The 22,227-nt window shown below is 46.6% G+C and overlaps 1 protein-coding gene across 1 annotated transcript in view; it reads right to left on the minus strand.

Moving 5' to 3' along the window:
• GPC2 (glypican 2) overlaps positions 1-22,227 on the minus strand; it is a 61,586-nt gene that overhangs the window by 14,627 nt on the left and 24,732 nt on the right. The window contains exons 4-6 of the mRNA XM_082255956.1: positions 20,335-20,648; positions 10,209-10,289; positions 7,787-7,952 (exon numbers count right to left, since the gene is read on the minus strand). Of these exons, the coding sequence (XP_082112082.1) occupies positions 7,787-7,952; positions 10,209-10,289; positions 20,335-20,648 (561 nt within the window). The remainder of the gene's footprint in view (positions 1-7,786; positions 7,953-10,208; positions 10,290-20,334; positions 20,649-22,227) is intronic.

The raw sequence follows: 22,227 nt of genomic DNA on the forward strand, positions 1-22,227 counted from the left end.
CACTCAGGTTAAAGTGGATGGACAGGTGTCTTTATTCAACCTTAAAGTGGTTGTAAAGTCAGAAGGTTTTTTTAGCCTAATGCATTCTATGCAGTGGCGGCCCGTTCATTGGGGGTGCAGGGGTGCCGCCCCCCCCCCCCCATCCATGCATCCGGCCCCCTAATCTACATGCAGGGCACCGGACGCATGTATTCCAATAGGGGATTTTTTTTTTGAAGCACATGATTAGAGCCAGAGGCTCTAATAGGCTTCAAATAAGGGTGGGCTCAGGGCGCAGTGAGCCCACCCAGTTGTATGGCAATAGTGCATAAATATTCGCTATTGTCACACTGACTCTCCTCCCAGCCAATCAGGAAAAGTGTTGTGAGACCCCTTTCTCGATTGGCCAAAAGGAGAAGTAATCTTACTGGCCAGTGGCCAGGAAGAGGCAGAAGACACACGGCTGGAGCAGAAGCACAGTGGCTCAGCCATCCAGTACTCCCTGGCTCGGACAGGAGGAAGGAGGAGGTAAGGAGGCAGACCATTCGGGGGGGGAGGGAATGTGTTGCCTGCCGACTGACTGACTGATCAACCGACCAACCGACCGAGGAGGAGGGGGGGGAGTGCATTGGGTTGCTGCCTCCCCCCCGAATTACCGAGCACCAGCCGCCACTGATTCTATGCATTAAGATAATAAGCCTTCGGTGTGCAGCAGCTCACCTCAGCCCCCCTAATACTTACCTCAGCCCGCTCTCGATCTAGGGATGTCAACAAATGCCTCAGCAGTCCTGGACTCTCCCTCCTGATTGGCTGAGGCACAGCAGCGGAGCCACTGGCTCCCGCTACTGTCAGTCAAACTCAGTTAGCCAATGGCGGCAGGGCCAAACCGCAGCTCTGTGTCTGAATAGATACACTGAGCTGCAGCTCGGCTCGGGTGCCCCATAGCAAGCTGCTTGCTGTGGGTGCACTCAACAGGATGGAGGGGAACAAGCTCAAGCCAGGGTCCCGAGAAGTGGAGGATCGGGGCTGCCCAGTGCAAAACCACTGCACAGAGTGGGTAAGTATAAGATGTTTGTTATTTTAATAGAAGAAAAAATGAGACTTTACAATCACTTTAAAGTAGAAATCCGTCTAAGACGCAAATCCCTGCATCTACGAACATCTGTGATCTAACACTAATCCATCTAGCCCTGTAAAGAAGAAATCAGCATACATACATACATACCTTTTTGAAGCCGATCCGACCCAATTCCATGCTGAGCTGTCAGCTGCGGCTTCGCTGTGGAGGCGTGTGCAGGGGACACAGCCGACAAAGGAAGCCCCATGGTAAGTCTATGGGTGACGTCACTTCCCAATCATTTCACAGCCATTGTCAGCTGTGTCCTCTGCAGAGCTTCTGCCGATGGAGACCGGATCGGATCGGCTTTTTTACGGGGCTACATAGGTTCGTTTTAGATCATAGAGGTCTGTATATGCAGGGATTTTAGTTTTAGGGTGGACCTACACTTTAACAATTATGTAACTGTCCTGAGTCCTCAACAACAATAAAAAGGTAGATGGTCAAATACTCACAAATAGGTCCACTTGCACTTAATGTAGAGCAGCCTTTTTCAACCAGGGTGCCTAGGCACACTGGTGTGCCTTCAGAGGTCTTCAGGGGTGCCTTGGCAAAATGCCTAGAAACTGCCCAGAAACATGTATACAAGTAGGCGGGTGGATCAAGCCTACCTATTCATTACACAAAGCCACAGGTTTTCATTGTGCACCATTACAACCTTCTAGTTGCCAGTGTCCTATTATCATCAGTTGATAAGGACATTGGATACCTGCACAATACTCTTATTTGCCCTTCTCCTGCCCCTGTCCATCAGTACTGGGGTAACATTAGCTGAGTGAGGAAGAGAAACTGAGGGAGAAGAGAAACACTGGAATACTAGTCAGTACCAGTGTGCAAAAGTGTTTGTTTTGGAAGAATAAATCACTACTAATGTTGGGTGTCCTACACATATGGGTGTCCTGCATTATGTAAATTTTTTTATTTTGTTTTTTAAATTTTAGAATGGGGTGCCTCGAGATTGTGCGGAATTGTAAAGGGTGCCTTGACTGAAAAAAGGTTGAGAAACACTGATGTAGAGGATCCATTGGCTTGAAGAGGGGCTGAGCAGTTTCCTACAGACAACTTCTTTTACTCTTCAGATTAACGTACCCAGCAGCACTCCAACCTCTTACACCCAAGGAACATACCCAACAGTGCTCAACCATCCATTGATGGAGTTCACCACCAAGCACTGTCTAACAGGAGTCTCACGCAAGTTCCTCAGACAGAATACTAAGAATACTAAAGCGGTTTCTGATGAACCAGACAAAATTTGCTAAGTGAGTAGCCCTGTCGGCAAAAACCAAGAAGCCAGGCGAAAAGATGGTCAGCTGAACAACACCTGCATCATATACAGGCACTATTGGGGTATATTGACAGATGGCGGGGCTGGTTGTCAAAATACAACGTACAGTAGCTGCAGTGGCCGATTCATCCATCTGTGTTACATTGCGTTAATGGAGGAATCTGTGAGGTTTTTTTTTCCATTCAGCCTACAGGCTATCTGTGTGTATGGCTAGCTTAAGCCTTGGTGACCTCACAACAGTATGATACCATCGTCTTTTTCTCTTGGTGCTCCACATATGGCTCAAGGCTTCTCAGATAGGTCTCTCTCTACTACAGTATTTACACTCGGAGATTAATTCCTGTGGCCTAGAATGAGCCCTCCTGGACCCGACAATGACATGAACCTTTGAAAAGGTCCGGTCTCCTCTTTACATATGCAACAGCATTTTACAATTTACCACACTCAGGTCTCACTATTTGGCATTACATATGCATAGAAATGACTGTCCGTGTTTACCTAAATCCAGCTCAAAGCCACACACTAGCTCTACTTCTGCTTAGTGAAACCTACATACAGAGGAAAATCAAAATGTATCCATCCCAAAAACAAAAATGTCATTTATTGCATCTTCCAGTCATTAGATGTGGTGGTTGTATTAGTTTTTTTTTTCAAACTGAGAACATTTTCAGCAAGTACAAAAATCACCTGTTGATCCTGCCAGAAATACAGTGTTCTTGTCAATTTCTGTGAGCTGAAATGACAACATAAACAATGTTATCTCTCTTTTGTAAACTACTGGTCCCTTCAATCCACCATGTAATGGAGATGGTCAAAGGCAGGCATTCCATCCTGTGTGACAACCATGGCTCCTTCCGAAGAAACAGTGGAAAAATGAGTGAAGTCATGAAGAGGTAGAAATGAGTGAAGTCATGAAGAGGGAGAAAGTGTTATTTGCAGCATTAGCAGATAAAAAGAAAAAAAAGCCTGAAAGCCAATGCAGCCACCACCTCCAAGGACTGGTAAACTGCAATATATTACATTTTTGTTTTTGGGTTTCGATACATTCTAAGCCACATTTCACACTGATGCTTAGCCACTGACTATTCATGGCTGTATGTGGATGAGAAGACAATATATGCTGAGAATAAACCTGTCTTTTGCCCATGCAAGACAAGCAACATGTTCACTTTAATGCAGACCTTTCCAGCAGCAAATACTTACCCTACTTTCTTTCCTCCACCTGTTGCATTCCACTGCCAAGAAAAAAAAAGCTAGCCCATTGTAAATTTGGAAAGAGAAAAGCACAGCGCCTTCTAAGTGCAGCAGATTGACAACTTTAGTGTAGGTTTAATAAAAACTTACTCACAAAGGTAAGCTTGTTAAAAGCATGTTTGTTCCACAGAATTTCCCATCTATTGCTTTACCTGCCCCTGCGGTCAGTTCTACTTAGGGCAAACCATTAGAACCCTGAGAAAACGTTTTGGAGAACACCGCCGCCTAGTTGAAGGAGGAAAAGACAAACACGGCGTACCCAGACACTTTGCTGAGCAACATGACCAATCCCGGATTCTTTCACACAGGCAGAGCGCTTCAAACAACTCTGTCGCATGGAAACCTTCTGGATTTACACCTTAGACCAGGGGGTGGGGAACCTACGGTCCGGGGACCGTATGCGGCCCTTGAGGTCATTTGGTCCGGCCCCCCATGCAGCTGAGTCTTTGTCTATCAGCTGATCTGTCAGAATGGAGCCGATGCTTCCTGTATAGTTTCGGCTCCGTTCTGACAGTCTGAGTGAGTCACAGGCAGAGTGATATCAAATGTACTCTGCCTGTGACCAATACAGGAAACATTGCCTCTTCCTCCAGCACGGCGCCGCTGCTAGCCAGCATTTCCCGCCAGCAGCACAAACAGCAGTACCAGCCAGAGCCAGCAGTATTCACAGCAGTACCAGCCAGAGCCAGCAGTACCAGCCAGAGCCAGCAGTACCAGCCAGAACCAGCGGTACTCACAGCAGTACCAGCCAGAGCCAGCAGTACCAGATAGAGCCAGCAGTACCAGCCAGAGCCAGCAGTACCAGCCAGAACCAGCAGTACTCACTGCAGTACCAGCCAGGACCAGTAGTACAAGCCAGAGCCAGCAGTACTCACAGCAGTACCAGCCAGAACCAGAAGTACTCACTGCAGTACCAGCCAGGACCAGCAGTACAAGCCAGTGCCAGCAGTACTCACTGCAGTACCAGCCAGAACCAGCAGTACTCACTGCAGTACCAGCCAGAACCAGCAGTCCAAGCCAGAGCCAGCAGTACTCACAGCAGTACCAGCCAGAACCAGCAGTACCCACAGCAGTACCAGCCAGAGCCAGCAGTACCCACAGCAGTACCAGTCAGAACCAGCAGTACCCACAGCAGTACCAGCCAGAGCCGGCAGTACTCACAACAGTACCAGCCAGAACCAACAGTACCAGCCAGAGCCGGCAGTACTCACAACAGTACCAGCCAGAACCAACAGTACCAGCCAGAGCCAGCAGTACTCACAGCAGTACCCACAGCAGTACCAGCCAGAGCCAGCAGTACCCACAGCAAGACCAGCCAGAGCCAGCAGTACCAGCCAGCAGTACCTACAGCACAGTACCAGCCAGCAGTACCGGCCTGAGCCAGCAGTACCAGCCAGCAGTACTAGCCAATAGTACCAGCCAGAGCCAGCAGTACCAGCCAACAGTACCGGCCTGAGCCAGCAGTACTAGCCAGCAGTACTAGCCAATAGTACCAGCCAGAGCCAGCAGTACCAGCCAACAGTACCGGCCTGAGCCAGCAGTACTAGCCAGTAGTACCCGCCTGAGCCAGCAGTACAAGCCAGCAGTACCCACAGCACAGTACCAGCCTGAGCCAGCAGTACCCACAGCAGTACTAGCCAGCAGTACCTACAGCACAGTACCAGCCTGAGTCAGCAGTACCAGCCTGAGCCAGCAGTACCCACAGCAGTACCAGCCAGCAGTACCCACAGCACAGTACAAGCCAGCAGTACCAGCCTGAGCCAGCAGTACCCACCAGCAGTACCAGCCAGCTATACCCACCAGCAGTTTTTACTTACCACCACAAAGAGTCGACTGCGCTCCAGACTGACCGACACAAACCTGGAAAACCAGTTGCGAGTAGCATCATCATCAATACCAGCTAACATCACACACCTCACCAAAGAGAAACAGTTGCAGCTATCACATTAGGGGTGAGTTAATTAAATGTTTGACCAAATATAACAGGCACATTTTTAAGTTGATAATTTTGTACGGCCCCCAAATGATTTTATAAATACCCAAATGGCCCTTGGCAGATAAAAGGTTCCCCACCCCTGCCTTAGACACACTCACGCGTGGGGGCCTCGATGAAGGGATCGAAGTTAACACTCCATTATAATAAAACCACCCTCCTCCAAACAAACCCCCCCCCATAACAAAAAGGCCCAGTATTACTAATCCTTCTTCTCAGGCCTACCCAGACCCTATACAAGTCCCAAATGTCCACAACCTGTCGTATATGTCTCTACATCGTGACCTGGAAGTGACGTCATGGTCTGTCGGAGTTGATTCCCTGGGTTCCACGGACCAGGGAAACCACAGACACCACCCAGGAATCCCTCCACTGTGAGAGCCAGCGGGTATTTTGCCACCAAGTACCCCCAGCATTGCAAGGTTTAGACGTCCCTGTTTATACTACATGCTTTTAACAAGCTTACCTTTTTGAGTAAGTTTTTATTATATGCACTTAGAAGGCGCTGTGCTTTTCTCTCTCCTTGTTTCTCCAGAGTTGCTTCTACCTCCTCCACTAGCAGCCACAACAGTGAGCAGTGTCCATATTGACTTTCCATGCCGATTCCCCCCCTCCCCCTTCCTCACATTTATCCACATCTTGTTGAGGTGACACTGTGAACTCTGATTTGCACCAAATTACCTTGTTTCTTGTAAATTTGGAGCAGCTCCAGAAGGACTTTATACAGGGCTGAGCACTTTCCTTGGCCCTGTCTGACAGCCCTAGTGCATAAACCAAGCACTAGTGTTGTTGCACATAGTGGGGTTGATTTAATAAAGGCAACCAAGCTGTGCTACAGGACTTTGTAAATGAGGTGAAGCTTTACTTTTCAAAGAATCCCCCATAATATTCAAGGAAAATAAACAAACCACAATTTTGCTTGTACATGACTGGATGATGGAACTGCAGCAAGCAAGGCCAGTAGAATATTATCACACATCTAAAAGGGTATTAACTCAAGAGAAACGACTAGAATTCTTTGGTTCAGCCACATCTTGAGTATGTTGTCCAGTTCTAGTCACCCATTCTCAGGAAGGATGCACTGAAGCTGGAGCAAGTCCAGAGAAGGGCAACAAAACTAATAAAGGGTCTGGAGGACCTCAGTTATGAGGAACAATTACAAACATTAAACGTATTCTCCTTGGAACAGAGACGCTTAAGAGGGGATATGATCGCAATCTTCAAATATCTTAATGGTGATTCCAACATTGGGAGGAAACTATTCAGTCTCAGGTCACTCAAGAAGAAACGTGGCCCTCAATGAGGTTGGATGAGAAGCGATTCAACCTTAAATGGCATAGAGGGGTTTTTTTTACTGTTGGAGCAGTAAGGATTTGGAACCCCCTTCCACAATCGGTGGTTTCAGCAGGAAGTGTCACTAATTTAAAAAAAACTGTTTAGGTGGGCATCTAACTGAACACAAAATACAGGGATATGGGAAGTGGTAGAGACACACACACACACACACACCCACACAGGTTGAACTAGATGGACTGTCTTTATTCAACCTTACCAACTATGTAACTCAGTAAAGCTTCCCCTCATTTACTAAGCTCTGGAGCAATTGCACTTGCAAAGTGTGTAGTTTATTTGCCTTTAGTAAATCCACCCGACTGAGTCTCATGCTCTTCTATACTTTGAAGTATCAGATATTTTCTTTGTTTCAGGTGGCTGAATTGAGCAGAGGGGGAGTGGAAGAAAGGTGGGCATGTTCTGCTGGGGATGGGGGTATTAAAGTGGATCTAAACTCTGCTTTCCTCCCTCTCCCCTGCGTTGCCCACTATGCCAGTCCCGGGCCCGCAGATGGGCAAGCGGAGTCTGGGATACATAGCGGGAGGGGCGCGCACAGCAGTCGCACAGCAGCCCAGGCGCCAGGTTGAAACATCTGGCTGCAATGGCAAGCTGGTGCCTAGGGTTAGTAGAGCCCTAAATCACACAGTCAGTAAAGCCTGAAAAGTCTCACCTTGTATGCTTTATCTAGATCAGTGGCTCACTTCAGTGATGGAGGACTGAATCTACTTGCTACCAAAAGATGTATGTTAAAGCAACTAAAATAAAATAAAACTTTTGACAATAGAATAGAACTTTCTTAGAATAGTAAGTTATCAAGGGCACAAACCTATCAAACTGTTCCAGTCTGCATCCATGTCCGCCTGGTGTGCGAGGCAGCCTTTCATGACGTTAAGGCAGAGCCCGTGGCAGGGCAGGAGGGATGTATAACCTCGGCAGAGTGGGCAATACCACATGCGCATGGCAGCCCGGAGACAGTCAGGAGGTGGCACAGCCTGAGCATAGAGAAGTAACAGTTGTAATTACAGAAAAAAGACCAACGACTTATTACACAGGTGAACCATATATGAAGTGTTGGTAATAAAAATCTGTGTGATTCTGCCAATAAGAATTTGTCAAAATCAACAGAATTAGGATCGCCAAGGGGCTGCCTGTTTTGGCCCCATAAAATTGATTGCTCCCCCTGTAGCTGAGGCAGTGAGAGGTCGCTCTCATTGCTAGCGATAGAGATTCAGCAGTGTTCAAGCCAGTGACAGAGAGACATCTTGCTGCCTGTGGCTACAGAGGAAGCGATTCCAAATGGATACACAGGCAGCCTTTTTAATGATCTTGCTGCTGGCAATTTGTCACTAGTGTCATCAGTTTACAAAAGGGTAAGAGACACTTTTACAAGTCTTGTGTTTTTTTCTTCAGTCTTTTCCTTAAAGTGGAATTCTAGGCTATTGGTGAACAATGCTTAAACCTGTTCCCACCCCCTTCTAAATAATATTTAAACTACCCTGTAGAACCTTGGTGCCCAACCTGCGGCCAGAGGGCCACATGCAGCCTTTTTGTATATGATGTGCCATCCTCAGACCTCAGCAATCTGTAGTGGGAACATTGATCAGGGTAATAGCATTAATCATCTCTACTAGCTAATTTCTCTGGGACCAGGGGGGCAGGCGCTTACAAGGAGGGGGGGTGGGATTAGTGGTGGGATATTCATGGTTTTGGTCCTTGGCACTCTAATGTAAAGGGGCATTGCGATATAAAGGGGACTGCACTCCACAAAGGCACTGTGATATAAAGGGGACTGCAGGATTACAGTGCCCGTTTACAGTGCAGGTCCCTTTATATCACAGTGCCCCTAGCAATCAAAGACTCATAGCTGCCCTCTGTCTGTATCACCCTGCAGGGGAGGACAGACTTATAGCCCCCTTCTGTCTGTATCACCCTGCAGGAGGAAGACAGACTCATAGCTCTCTTTTGTCTGTATCACCCAGCAGGAGAAGGGCAGACTCATAGCTTCCTTCTATCTGTGTCACCCTGCAAGAGGAGAGCAAGCTCATAGCTCTCTTCTGTCTGTATCACCCTGCAGGAGGAGGACAGATTCAGCCCCCTTCCATCTGTATCACCCTGCAGGAGGAGGACAGACTCACGGCTCCCTTTCTGTCTGTATCAACCTGCAGGAGGAGGACAGACTCATAGCCCCCTTCTGTCTGTATCACCCTGCAGGAGGAGGACAGACTCCTAGCCCCTTCTGTCTGTATCACCCTGCAGGAGGAGGACAGACTCATAGCTCCCTTCTGTCTGTATCACCCTGCAGGAGGAGGACAGACTCATAGCCCCCTTCTGTCTGTATCACCCTGCAGGGGGAGGACAGACTCATAGCCCCCTTCTGTCTGTATCACCCTGCAGGAGGAGGACAGACTCAGCTCCCTTCTGTCTGTATCACCCTGCAGGAGGAGGACAGACTCATAGCCCCCTTCTGTCTGTATCACCCTGCAGGAGGAGGACAGACTCAGCTCCCTTCTGTCTGTATCACCCTGCAGGAGTAGGACAGACTCATAGCCCCCTTCTGTCTGTATCACCCTGCAGGAGGAGAACAGACTCAGCTCCCTTATGTCTGTATCACCCTGCAGGAGGAGGACAGACTCAGCTCCCTTCTGTCTGTATCACCCTGCAGGAGGAGGACAGACTCATAGCCCCCTTCTGTCTGTATCACCCTGCAGGAGGAGGACAGACTCAGCTCCCTTCTGTCTGTATCACCCTGCAGGAGTAGGACAGACTCATAGCCCCCTTCTGTCTGTATCACCCTGCAGGAGGAGAACAGACTCAGCTCCCTTATGTCTGTATCACCCTGCAGGAGGAGAACGGACTCATAGCTCCCTTCTGTCTATGTCACCCTGCAGGAGGAGGACAGACTCAGCTCCCTTATGTCTGTATCACCCTGTAGGAGGAGGACAGACTATTTACTGTAACAGGAGCACGCAGAATCCGGTGCAGCAGTAAATAGTAGCCAATCGGCTTCTAACTTCATCTTGTTTATTTAAGCTTTGACAATAAAACCTTGAAGCTGATTGGTTTCTATGCAGAGCTGCACCAGATTTTGCACGCTCCAATTTTTGGTAAATCTACCCCAAAGATATATTTTTTTTTTTTGTATGTGCCTATGTTTGGGGGGGGGGGGAACATAGACTACCGTTCCCCTTCAACTTTGTCACCCTTGCTGTCTGTGTCATTACATCACCTTACAGGGTGTACTGCTGTACCTTAGCGGCTCTGTTGACAATGTCACTTCCCGTTGCCAAGCCTTGCACCAGTGTTCTGGCAGCTCCCAATGCTCGTGTTATCTGAAAAACAACACAGTCACAAACACTGACACAGAAAATCTCCAACAAAACCAAGCTTTTCTATAAGATAACAATACACAGGAAGACACTTACAAAATCAGAAGTACTAACAGCCTAAAGTGCCTAATAATAAATCATAAAAAACTATAAATAAATGGGGTATTACATGCTGGCCATACTCACTCACTCACTATGAGATTTGTATTCTGTTTTCTGCAAACAAACTGGTTGATCCTGCTGTTTTTTATTTCCCCCTTCTGTCCATGTCCCCAATTCAGCTAGGGTTTTTTTTAGAGCAGTGTTGACAACTCTGCACATGCTCAGTTTTTTAATGAATTTCTATGCCGAGCATTTCCTCCCTATTACATCTCAGCAGCCCATGTGACCATAGAGTCACACGTGGGCGTATACACAGTGGTAAATGACAGCCCACTCCCTCCCTCCTCTTCCATGCCCACTAACCATTTAAACATAATGGGGGGCAGGATATTACATATAGATTGATGGAGGCTTCACCTTCCTTTTATTTTAAGACATTTTAAGGCTGAAGGGGCGTGACATAGTCTGTGACTGGCAGAAATCCGCCTACATCATGTTATTGCCGAAAAAAATAAATATTTTATTTCAAATATATATTTGTATGACAATTTGAAACAGTTTATTAATATTACATTATTATGTTTACTCTGTATTCCAAAGGATGTTTTTTTTATTTTGAACATGTGACCAGCAGCAGAGGACTAGAGGCTCCTCCTGCTTATGTTTCCCTGTAGACTGGTTGGGAGAGAGCTGGGTCATGTGACAGCTGTAAATCGATTAGGAAAACGGTACTTAGATCTTTTTTTTTTTTTTTATTGAAACAATTACAGTGCCATCATCCACATACAGAAATAGAAGGGGTAATGTAATTTAAACAGTGTATTTAGTATAACTTTAACAATCAAAATGCCTTAAAGTTTAATTAAAAGCTGTGGTCTTTGCATTCCTAGAACCCCGGGCTCTCCTACGGTTTACTCTGGGGGCTCCAGCTTTCTGCTACATACTGGAAACATGCTACTAGCTTATCTGGCCCCACTCTGTGTCTGTATGCCTGTCATTATGTGGTGACATTGAAATACAGAACCCTCCAGAACATGGATTGGTATAAGGCTTGGTTCACACCTATGCAGTTTGCTTATGATCCGTTTCTGCAGTGCTTTTTGCTGTTGGTTTTGTGTATTTTCACACATGTTTTTACCACGATTTTGTCACAATTTGTGTTTTACATTTTTATGCTTTTTTTTTTTTGGCCAATTTGTTGTTGAGCAGATTAATAAACGCAAAATGGAAATCGCAGCAACTCGCATTTGCAAAAACGAGCTACATGCTTTTTTGCAGCTTCTCCATTGAAGTCTATTGAACCCCAAAAAAAAAAAGCACTGTTTTGCATTTAAAAAAAAGCATAGATGTGAATGTGTTCCTCAGTAAAGAATGTCAAATGAACTGCAGTGCATTTCAGAAAAAGCACCAAAAAATGCATAGGTGTGGGCACTATTCCTTCCACAGACACCAACAATGGGGCACTATTACTTCCACTGACGTTAATGATGGAGCACTATTCTTTCCAATGAGACCAACAATGGGTCACTATTCCTCCCACTGATACCAAAGACGAAGCATTATTTATTTCCACTGATGCCAGAACATTTTCCATTCCCACTGGCCACACTCCGGGCCCCAATGTCTGAAGGACAACAAACTTGGCCCTTTGTTTGGAAAGTTTGGAGACCCCTGCTTTATATTAATAAAAAATAAAAGTGTAGTTTTTCATCCTGTAGGGGGTCTTCTATTTTATTCTCTTGTGAACAATGGTTGGCGTATAAAACCCAAATCAGCAGCAGAACACACTTTATACCAGTCTTATTAAAATTTCAGGACTAAAGGAACCTCTGACAATAATTACTTTATCCATAACTCATGTTACATTAGCATGGTGATCATTGGGAGGAATGTACCTTATATTGGTGGTCAGTAGGAAGAATGTTCCTTATATTGGTGGTCAGTGGGAAGAATGTCCCTTACATTGGTGATCAGTGGGAAGAATGTCCCTTACATTGGTGATCAGTGGGAAGAATGTTCCTTAGATTGGTGGTCAGTGGGAAGAATGTCCCTTACATTGGTGGTCAGTTGAAAGAATGTCCCTTACATTGGTGATCAGTGGGAAGAATGTCCCTTACATTGGTGATCAGTGGGAAGAATGTCCCTTACATTGGTGATCAGTGGGAAGAATGTCCCTTACATTGGTGATCAGTGGGAAGAATGTCCCTTACATTGGTGATCAGTGGGAAGAATGACCATTACATTGGTGGTCAGTGGGAAGAAGGAGGAGGACACACCCAAAGAGCTCTCTGTGAGATCCAGCCCTTTTCAAGCCTGGGCCTTGCTTGCTAGCTTGGCCCAGGAACAATGCCTGATCCTGGGGGAGGCCCTGGGAGGGATCCCCCTGATGACACGGGGCCTAGTGAGGAGGAGGTGGAGGACCTGTCTGTGGGTCCAGGCCCTGGTGAGAATGCGGATGTCTTCAGCCAGAAGGTTATCAATCGTTTTAGGGCGATTGGGAGAGCGGAAGAAAAACTTAAAGTTTTGAAGGCTGAACACAAATCCTTCAAAACTAAGTATTTCCAGGCCTGGAGTAAAAATCGCACAGCCATGAAGCCTGAGTTACAGGAATTGGAAGAAAAGGTAAAGGAACAATCTTTATTATTGGAAAGGCTGAAAGACCGAAGTGGAGCATTTAAAGAAAAGTTTGACAATGAGAGGCGTTTTACCAGCCAAGCATCAGCAAGTTCTGTGGATCAGCAGGCTCAGTTAATGGATGACCAGGCTCCATCTGCCTCTGCACCTCTCCCCCCATGCCAGAACTGGGAATCACCAGCGGCAACCAGCCAGGGGGTTGAGAGTGGACATGGATCCCTGACATTTATCCAGGAGATGGAGTCACCCCTGAAAGCAGACAAGTTTGTCTTTTCTGATGATCCATCAGAAATCCCTGAGGATGGGCAGAGGAGATTCAAGTCAGCAAAGCCAGTAATGGTGGAGAAATCCCAGTACATCATGCTGCCTTCCAGCATGTCTGCCCCACTTGCTGTAGTGGATGGTGTCCCAGGTGAGAAGGAGCTCTGCATACAGCTACCTATTGGAGATTCTGCTGTGGAGAAACCGAGTGCAGACATGCAAGGAAAATCCCTGACCAATGAATTCCCGGACAATCAGATGAATGTGGATGGACCTGCATCTAACAACCCAGGCATGGATTTTGCTGGTCTGGCTGAGACCAGTAGTCCCACAGCAAGCAAAATGGCTGCCAGCTCCAAAGAGCATGCTTCATGTTCACCTGAGCCTCCCAGTCTTCCAGTGCTGATTGACCAGCTGACTTCTGGTGGGGGAGGGGATCAACATAGTGCTGGAAGTGAAGCAGCTATGGAAGTCTCCTGCAATGTTTCACCTGTTGCTGTGTTAAAACAGAATGCTATTTCCACAGCTGAAAACCCTGTCCTAGTGGAAGAGAAGATGACAGCTGGAGTTCTTACCAGTGCAGCAGCAACTATGGATTCTGCTGTGAAGACAACAGCAATAATAAATATCCCAGCAAGTATAAAAAATGACATTAATGTTAAAGCAATGAATGTGGTGGGTGGTGGTGAAGGGGTTAGTAATGCTGGGAAAAATAAAAATGACATTTCTCCTCCTGCTCAGCAGAGGAAAGATTCGATTGCACAGATCAATCCCGAATCTGTGCAATCGTTATCTGCTAAGTGTGTGTCAGATAATTTAAAAAAAACTGATGGATTTTCTGCTGGGAGGAATGTTGGAAGCTATGCTTCAGCTTTGGGGAGTCACACCAGGGTGGGTGGTGGGAATTCTGTTATTAGTCAAAATTCAGGGAGGTTTGGTGGGTATAGGAGGAGGAATGTGGTACAGTTGAGGTGGGTGGGGGATGGAACTCCACCAGTAAGGGGGAGGGTGGCTGAGTTGATTTTGGAAATGGGGTTTAAAGCCTGTGATATTTTTGCTTTAATTTGCCCGGTGGGGAGTTATGAATTTGATTTGTCGTTTGTAAAACCTGAAAGTTTGGATCTCTTCTGGGAGAGATATAGGAGGTGCAAGGGCCTTCAGCAGTGGAGTGGTTTGGTGCCAAAGGTTATCTCAAGACAGCCTCTGATAAAATCAGTGACCATTTTGGTGCGTAACGAATCCATACCAGAGGCTGATTTATTAGTATGGCTACGCCGATATGGCGAGGTCCTCACTCCACTGCGGAAGGTCCTTGATGAGCATGGGATATGGACAGGGGCCTGGACAGTGTCACTAAAATTGGGGGTGCTGGGCGATGTAGTTCAGCACCTTCCCTGCTCAGCCTTTCTGGGTAGGGATAGGCTGACCATTTTCTACCAAGGTCAGCCTAAGGTGTGCAATAAATGTGGTGATAAAGGCCACTTTGCATCGTCCTGCACCCACAAGAAGTGCTCACTGTGCCAGGATTTAGGCCATTTGGCCAGAGAATGCACCCAGATTCGGTGCAATTTGTGCCAGCAGCTGGGTCATCCATATAGCCAGTGCCCAGAGGCACTGCATAACTTGCCAGGATTGGAGACTGAGCTGCAGAGGCTTGATAAAGAAGATGAAGCAGCTGAAGTTAGAGAGGAAATTGTTGCTGCCCCTCCTGTGTCTGTTGTGTCAGATTCTGTTTCCCCTGGTGATGTGGTCCCTGAGTCTGTCCTTCCTGTGTCTGTTGTGTCAGATTTTGTTTCCCCTGGTGATGTGGTCCCTGAGTCTGTCCCTCCTGTTGTTCCTACATCTACTGTGCGTAGATCCTCCAGACTAGCGGAAGCTGCTGGGGGGGCGGGTATAGTGGATCTTCCCCCTCGGCCTACTCCACCTCCAGTCCCTGTCTCTCGACACCGCAAACGTGGCCAAGAGGGTGCAGGGGTGCTGGATGGTGGTGGGGTCGATGGGGTTGAGGGAGGGGTGTCCATGTCCCATGTCTCACCCTCTGTTGTGGAGGATTCGGATGAGGAGGGGTGGGAGAGGACAAAGAGGAAGAAAAAGAAGAAGAGGAAGACCAGTAAAGCGGTCGTTTCTTCCTTACAGTTAGAGCCAGGAGGGGTTCCTCTTGGCAACACATTTTCGGTTTTATCAGGGGAGGAGTTGGTGTCGGATTTATCTATTTGTTTATCATCTATGGATGAGGGGGAGTCACATAGTGTAAAGAGAGCTGTTTCGGGTGATGAGAGTGTGGTGGAGGTTAAGAAACGACTACCCCAATCATCCTGATGGCAGTGCCCGCTCTGATAAAGGTGGCGACCATTAATGTCGCCAGCGTGAAATCTGCAAGAGCTCGTGATATTGCCTTATTTTTGCTCAGTGAGTTTGATGCTGAGATTTTATTTTTGCAAGAGACCTGGCTCAATACTTTGGCCGATGTCCATCTAGCAAAAAGGGAGTGGAGATGCGGTCCCTCCTTTTGGTCTCTTGCGGCTGAGCCTTGCAGCGGAGTTGCGGTTCTTTTTAAAACCGATATGGTAACGTGCCGGCGGATAATTGAGGTAGAAATGGGGAGATGCATGGTCTTAGACGTCTCTGTTAGGGGGCAGGACCTGCGCCTGATCAATATCTATGGACCGCAGTCAAAATGGGACAGGAAATGCCTCTTCACAAAGATCAAGCCCTTCCTTTTTACATCCCAGCAGGTTGTCTTTGGAGGTGACTTTAACACCATAATTAGGCCTGAAGACAGGAGGGTCTCCATAGACAGGCTGGGTTATGATAGCGTTTTTCTTAGAGATATGGTTAGACAAGCAGGCCTGGTAGATGTGCACATTAAGCACTGCCCTGGCAGCACGGGATTCACGTTTCAGAGAGGGAATAGTCAGAGTAGGATAGATAGGTTTTTTTTAAAGGAGAACTCTGCTTTCTCGGCTCCTGAGTTGAGGGCGGTGGAGTTCTCTGACCACTGTATGCTGTCTGTGACTCTGAATGCCTCGGACACTCCACCCAGGGGAAGGGGTACCTGGAAACTGAATTCGGCTCTCCTGGAAGATGTAGAGGTAAGACAATCCTTTGAGGATTTTTTTCAGGCACAGGTTTCTATTCTGGACTTTTGCAGCAGTAAGTCAGAGTGGTGGGAGCTTGTGAAACAAAGGGCGATTGGACTTTTCAAGGCCATAAGTAAGAAGAAGCAGCTTGGTATGTATATTGCCTACCAGCATTTGCGGAGGAAGCTTGATCGTCTTGTATCGTATGGAGGAGATCCAGGGGAGATCTCGGAGGTAAAGCTTCTTCTTAGGAAGTGTCAATACGACCGGCATGCCTCCTTGGTTCTGGAGAGAGATTATGGGAAATATCACTCGCCTGATCCTTACCAGAACTGTAAGCAAGGCATAGCAGTTAAGACGGTCATAGGTCTGAGGGATAGTACGGGTTCCCTGGTGAAGTCCAGATCAGGGATCCTGGAGATCTTCAGGTCATATTACGCAGACCTTCTGGGAAGAAAGGACCTTAGTCGGGACAGGATGGAAAGCTTTCTGGATTCTACTCCAGGATTGGGAAACGATACATTGCCTTTGATGGATTTGACAGAACCAATTTCAGCGGATGAGGTAGTTCGTGCTATAGAGAAGCTGGCTACCAAAAAGTCGCCTGGGCCAGATGGGTTGACAGCTGAATTTTACAAGTGTTTTAAGTCCATTCTGGCTCCCTTTTTAGCGGAGGTTTATAACAGCTGTTTAGAAGAGGGTTCTCTCCCTCCCTCCATGAGGCAATCCGCTGTGATTCTTCTGTCAAAAGGTAAAGACCCCTCAATAATTGAGAACTGGCGCCCCATCAGTCTTCTCAATGTTGATAGAAAGATCTTGGCGAAGATTCTTTTTTGGCGCTTGTCGTCAGTAGCAGGCGATTTGTTGTCCAATCATCAGCACTGCTCGGTCCAGGGCAGAAGTACCTTTTCAGCAATTTTAGCTGTCCGGGAGGCTTTGGAGCGATGCAGGGCTGCTGGATGGAGAAAGTACTTGCTGGCATTGGATCAGGCGAAGGCTTTTGATCGAGTCAATCATGAGTACCTGTATTTGCTACTTGGTAGATACGGCCTGCAGGGGAGGTTTATTGATTGGCTGAAAACATTATATAAAGGGGCTGAGAGCTTCCCACTTGTTAATGGTTGGGTTGGACGGCCTTTTGAGGTTGGCTCTGGGGTGCGCCAGGGATGTCCTTTGAGCCCCCTGCTATATGTATTCGCAATCGACCCCTTCATAAGAAGGTTAGAGAGTGGATCGTTGTGTGGGGTGCCTTTGGGCATTGCTGGTGTGCCGCCTTTGAAGGTCGTGGCCTATGCCGATGATGTGTCTGTTATTATCTCTGGGATGGAGGAGGCGCAGGAGGTGGTCTCTGTGATAGAGCAGTACACTGAGGCTTCTGGCTCTAAAATCAATCATGAAAAGAGTGAAGTTTTCTGGATGGGTGAGGAGGGTGAAAGCTTCGAACTTCCGGATGCCTTCCCAGAGCCCCAGCAGGAAATTAAAGTGTTGGGCATCAAATTTGGTCCTGGTGACTATGGTCATCGAAATTGGGAAAGCAGGTTGTTGAATGCCAATGCCAAGGTGGCAAGCTGGAAGAAATGGAAAATTTCCTTGAGGGAAAGGGTTGACTTGATTAAAACTTACCTGATCCCAATCTTTTTATATGTCAGCTTTGTCTGTATCTTGCCGGAATCTCTCTATGCAAGGGTGTACAGCTGCTTTTTCCAACTGTTATGGGGAAATAGGCTGAACCTGATCAAACGCAATGTAACTTACCTGTCCAGGCGGGAGGGTGGTCTAGGAATGGTCAACCCTATAGTTTTCTTTTCTCTGCTTTTTTTAAAGTATAATCTTGGTAATATGTTAGCAGAGACCCCGCCGGGATGGGTGGGTATTTTTCAATCTTGGTTTAGGCCTTTTCTGCGATGCTGGGAAGATGGCGGGCCAGTGAAAAGTCTGAGAGTCCGACATGGCAAGCTTCCGGCTTATGTTGCCCCGTGTCTGAAAATACTTAGGCAGTGGCAGGTGACAGTGGGGGATATCAAGTCCCTCCCCAGAAAGCTTCTGGAGAAGAGGATTTTGGGCTCTGCTTTCAGTGTGTCGCTGACCTTAAGGGATTGCCCAGGCCCCGTAATGAGGGAGGGGTTGCGTTTAATTAACTTAGGAAGAATCCCTTTGAAGTTTAGGGATCAAGCCTGGCTCGCTTTCCATGGAAGGCTCTATGTGAGAGGGAACCTGAAGCATCGCCCTGTGGATGATCGGGATTGTCCTAGAGCGGAGTGTGTTGGTAAAGTGGAGTCTATGGACCACTTTTTGCTCCAGTGTCCCTTTAACATAGAGGTGTATAAAAGGGTGGGGAGGGCTCTAGGCATCCCCTTTCTCTATCGCATGAGTTATGCGGAGTGGGTGTACGGGGCATTCCCGACTTGCTGGGATTTTGATTTGGATACACTTTTTCTAGTTAGTATAGTTGTCCGTTACTTCACGTGGAATGCACGGTGCCAGATTACCCTGCGGAAGAAAGTCCTCCCTGTCGAGGTGGTGGTGTACGATATTCTGGGTGAGGTTGGGAAGATTCGGGGTCTTGAGAAGGGCAGGGAGCCTCGAGCGGTCTGGATAAGGGCGTGGAGGAATATCAGACCTGCTTTTGGTGAACTGTCCATCTCTGGGTGAAAAGCTTTTTTCCTATGCTATTTCTTTCACACCCTTAGCTTTTGTTAGTTAATATCTTCATTTTTGAAGAAGGGCTGCATGCATAATGGGAGTGGTTTTTGTTTCTTGACCTCGCAGGTTTGATGTCTGGTGTGGTGGTGTGAGTCTAATTAAGATTATTTTTCCCGGTAATGATGTGTTTCATGATGTGAGTTTTGTTTTTGCTGTAAAGCCATTCTTTATTTGAGAGCAGAACTTGCTATGTATTTTTTTCCCTTTTCATGTAAATATGTATATATTTATTTATGTATATTGATTTTATGATTATTGATTGCAAGACTTTTAATAAACAAAATTTGGGAAGAATGTCCCTTACATTGGTGGTCAGTTGAAAGAATGTTCCTTACATTGGTGATCAGTGGGAAGAATGTTCCTTAGATTGGTGGTCAGTGGGAAGAATGTCCCTTATATTGGTGGTCAGTGGGAAGAATGTCCCTTACATTGGTGATCAGTGGGAAGAATGTTCCTTACATTGGTGGTCAGTGGGAAGAATGTTCCTTACATTGGTGGTCATTGGAAAGAATATTCCTTATATTGGTGATCAGTGGGAGAAATGCTCCTTACATTGGTGATCAGTGGGAAGAATGTCCCTTGCATTGGTAGCCAGTGGGAAGAATGACCCCTACATTGGTGGTCAGTGGGAAGAATGGCTCTTACAATTGGTGGTCAGTGGGAAAAATGTCCTTTAAAGCTAGTTATAAACATAATTTATGTCAGTGGTAACTTAACTCAGAGTCAAAGGCTCGTTGCTCAATGAACCCCTAGAAATCTGTTTAAGAAGGGATGCTTTATAACAGGGGTCTCCAAACTTTCTAAACAAAGGGCCAGTTTACTGTCCTTCATATTTTAGGGTGGACAGATTAGGGCCAGTGGGAATAGAAAATGCCCTGGCATCCAGTGGGTGTAAATATTGGTATCAATTGAAGGAATTGTGCCCTATCGTGGTGTCAATTAAATAAATGATGCCCTATTGTTGGTGTCAGTGGGAGGAATAATGCCATTTTGATGGTGTCAGTGGGAGGAATAGTGCCCCATTGTTAGTGTCAGTGGATGGAATAATGCCTCAAGGGCTGGATAAAGACAGGCAAGGGGCCACATCCAGCCCCTGGGCCACAGTTTGGAGACAACTGCTTTCTACCATTTATCTGTTAAATTGTGCCACAGCTCTAACTTTAGCTTCAGGGGCATTCTGACTTGAACAAAATGAATGCATCCAACTAATAAGACTGCGTCAGTATTATATAATTTAGAACTTCTGTGCAGTTAGGAAGCTATCAGACCTGTAGTCGAAGTCTTCTTGGAGTTTCGCCAAAAGGCCTCAGCTCCTCAGCACGGCGCATAGCACACTCCATGTAGTCGGCATTCAGCTGGTAATGAGGAAGCAGAAGACGGAGCATGCGCTCCAGCAGTCCGACCCAGAATTCGGAGAGAGCCTCGGCCAATCTGGAGGCTCCTCCCCCCATGTAGAAAGCACGTAGCTCTGAGAAGAGAGTACTGAAGAGAACGGCATTCTGGGAGTACAGGTGTCCATAGGAAAGTATGAACATGGTGGAGAGGGAATGCTCGGAAGAGTCAAGGAGTGCGAGGAAGAACTCTGCAACACATAAGCAGAACATATGTCAAATTCATTGTGCAGGCATTGATCACATGTAATTATTGTGATATTAATGTCATACATTTCTAGATTTCCGTAGCATTTTTTTTTACTGGGGACCCAAAATGCTTTATCTGCTGTTGGGGCAGTTGGTGAAGCAGCCATCTAGGGCGAGCTCAGTAGAGTCTCACGCTAGGACCAATTTTAGACAAATAACCTACCAGTATGTCTTTGGAGCATAGGAGGTAACTAGAGTATGTTGAGCTCAGTCAGACTTTTATGTTTTCTTTTTCTCATGAAATTAGAGTATGCAGAGGAAACCCACGTTAGATCATGCAAACTCTATGCAGATAGGGTCCTAAGTGGGACTTGAACTGAGGACCCCAGTGCTGCAAGGCATTATTGGACTAACCACTAAGTCACTGTGTTGCCCCCAAAATATCAGATAGATCATGCTACTTATAGGGGCTGATGTAGAACTGAGAGCAGATATCTTTATCTGTTTTCTGCTATACATCGCAAAAATGCTCCACACCTGCATTTTGCAGCCCATTCATAAAATGCATGGTGCATGTGAAGTTGGAGTTCTCTGTGTTTAATACATAGTTAGTCAGGTTGAAAAAAGACACAAGTCCATCTGGCTCAAGCAATAAAAAACAGTAAAGAAAACCCAACCATACAATCCCATATATACAATCCTATACCCGCAGTTGATCCAGAGGAAGGCGAAAAAACCCCAGCATAGCATGATCCAATTTGCTACAGCAGGGGGAAAAAATTCCTTCCTGATCCCCTGAGAGGCAATCGGATATTCCCTGGATCAACTTCACCTATAAATATTATTACCCATTTATATTAATCCCCCCCCCCCCCCCGGAAAGAATCCAGGCCTTTTTTAAAGCAATCTTGTGAGCTGGCCAGAACCACCTCTGGAGGGAGTCTATTCCACATTTTCACAGCTCTTACGGTGAAGAAACCTTTCCTTATTTGGAGATGATATCTGTTTTCCTCTAGATGTAGAGAGTGCCCCCTTGTCCTCTGTGTTGACCTTAAAGTAAATAACTCAACACCAAGTTCACTATACGGACCCCTTATGTATTTATACATGTTGATCATATCCCCCCTTAATCCCCTCTTCTCAAGAGAGAATAAATTCAATTCCTCTAATCTTTCCTCATAGCTGAGGTCCTACATGCCTCTTATCAGTTTGGTTGCCCTTCTCTGCACTTTCTCCAGTTCCCCGATATCCCTTTTAAGAACTGGTGCCCAAAACTGAACTGCATATTACAGATGAGGTCTTACTAATGATCTGTACAGGGGCAAAATGATATCTCTCTCTCTGGAGTCCATGCATCTGTTAATACAAGGACTTTGCTTGCTTGCTTTATCTACAGCAGATAGAACTCACAACTAGAGAAAAGGTCAGTCACATGTCTTTGACAGGTCATGTGACAGGGCTCTCTTCATTGTTTCTAGCTACCCTCCACCTTTTACAGTTTTAATAGTGCTCTGCAGGCCCCAGAAACATGAAGACAGCGGAGTATGTAGTACATTTGTAATGCATATTTCTGGGCTTTAC

Source organism: Pelophylax lessonae (genome assembly GCF_965119305.1).
Source record: "Pelophylax lessonae genome assembly, chromosome: 4".
Classification (NCBI taxonomy): Eukaryota; Metazoa; Chordata; class Amphibia; order Anura; family Ranidae; genus Pelophylax; species Pelophylax lessonae.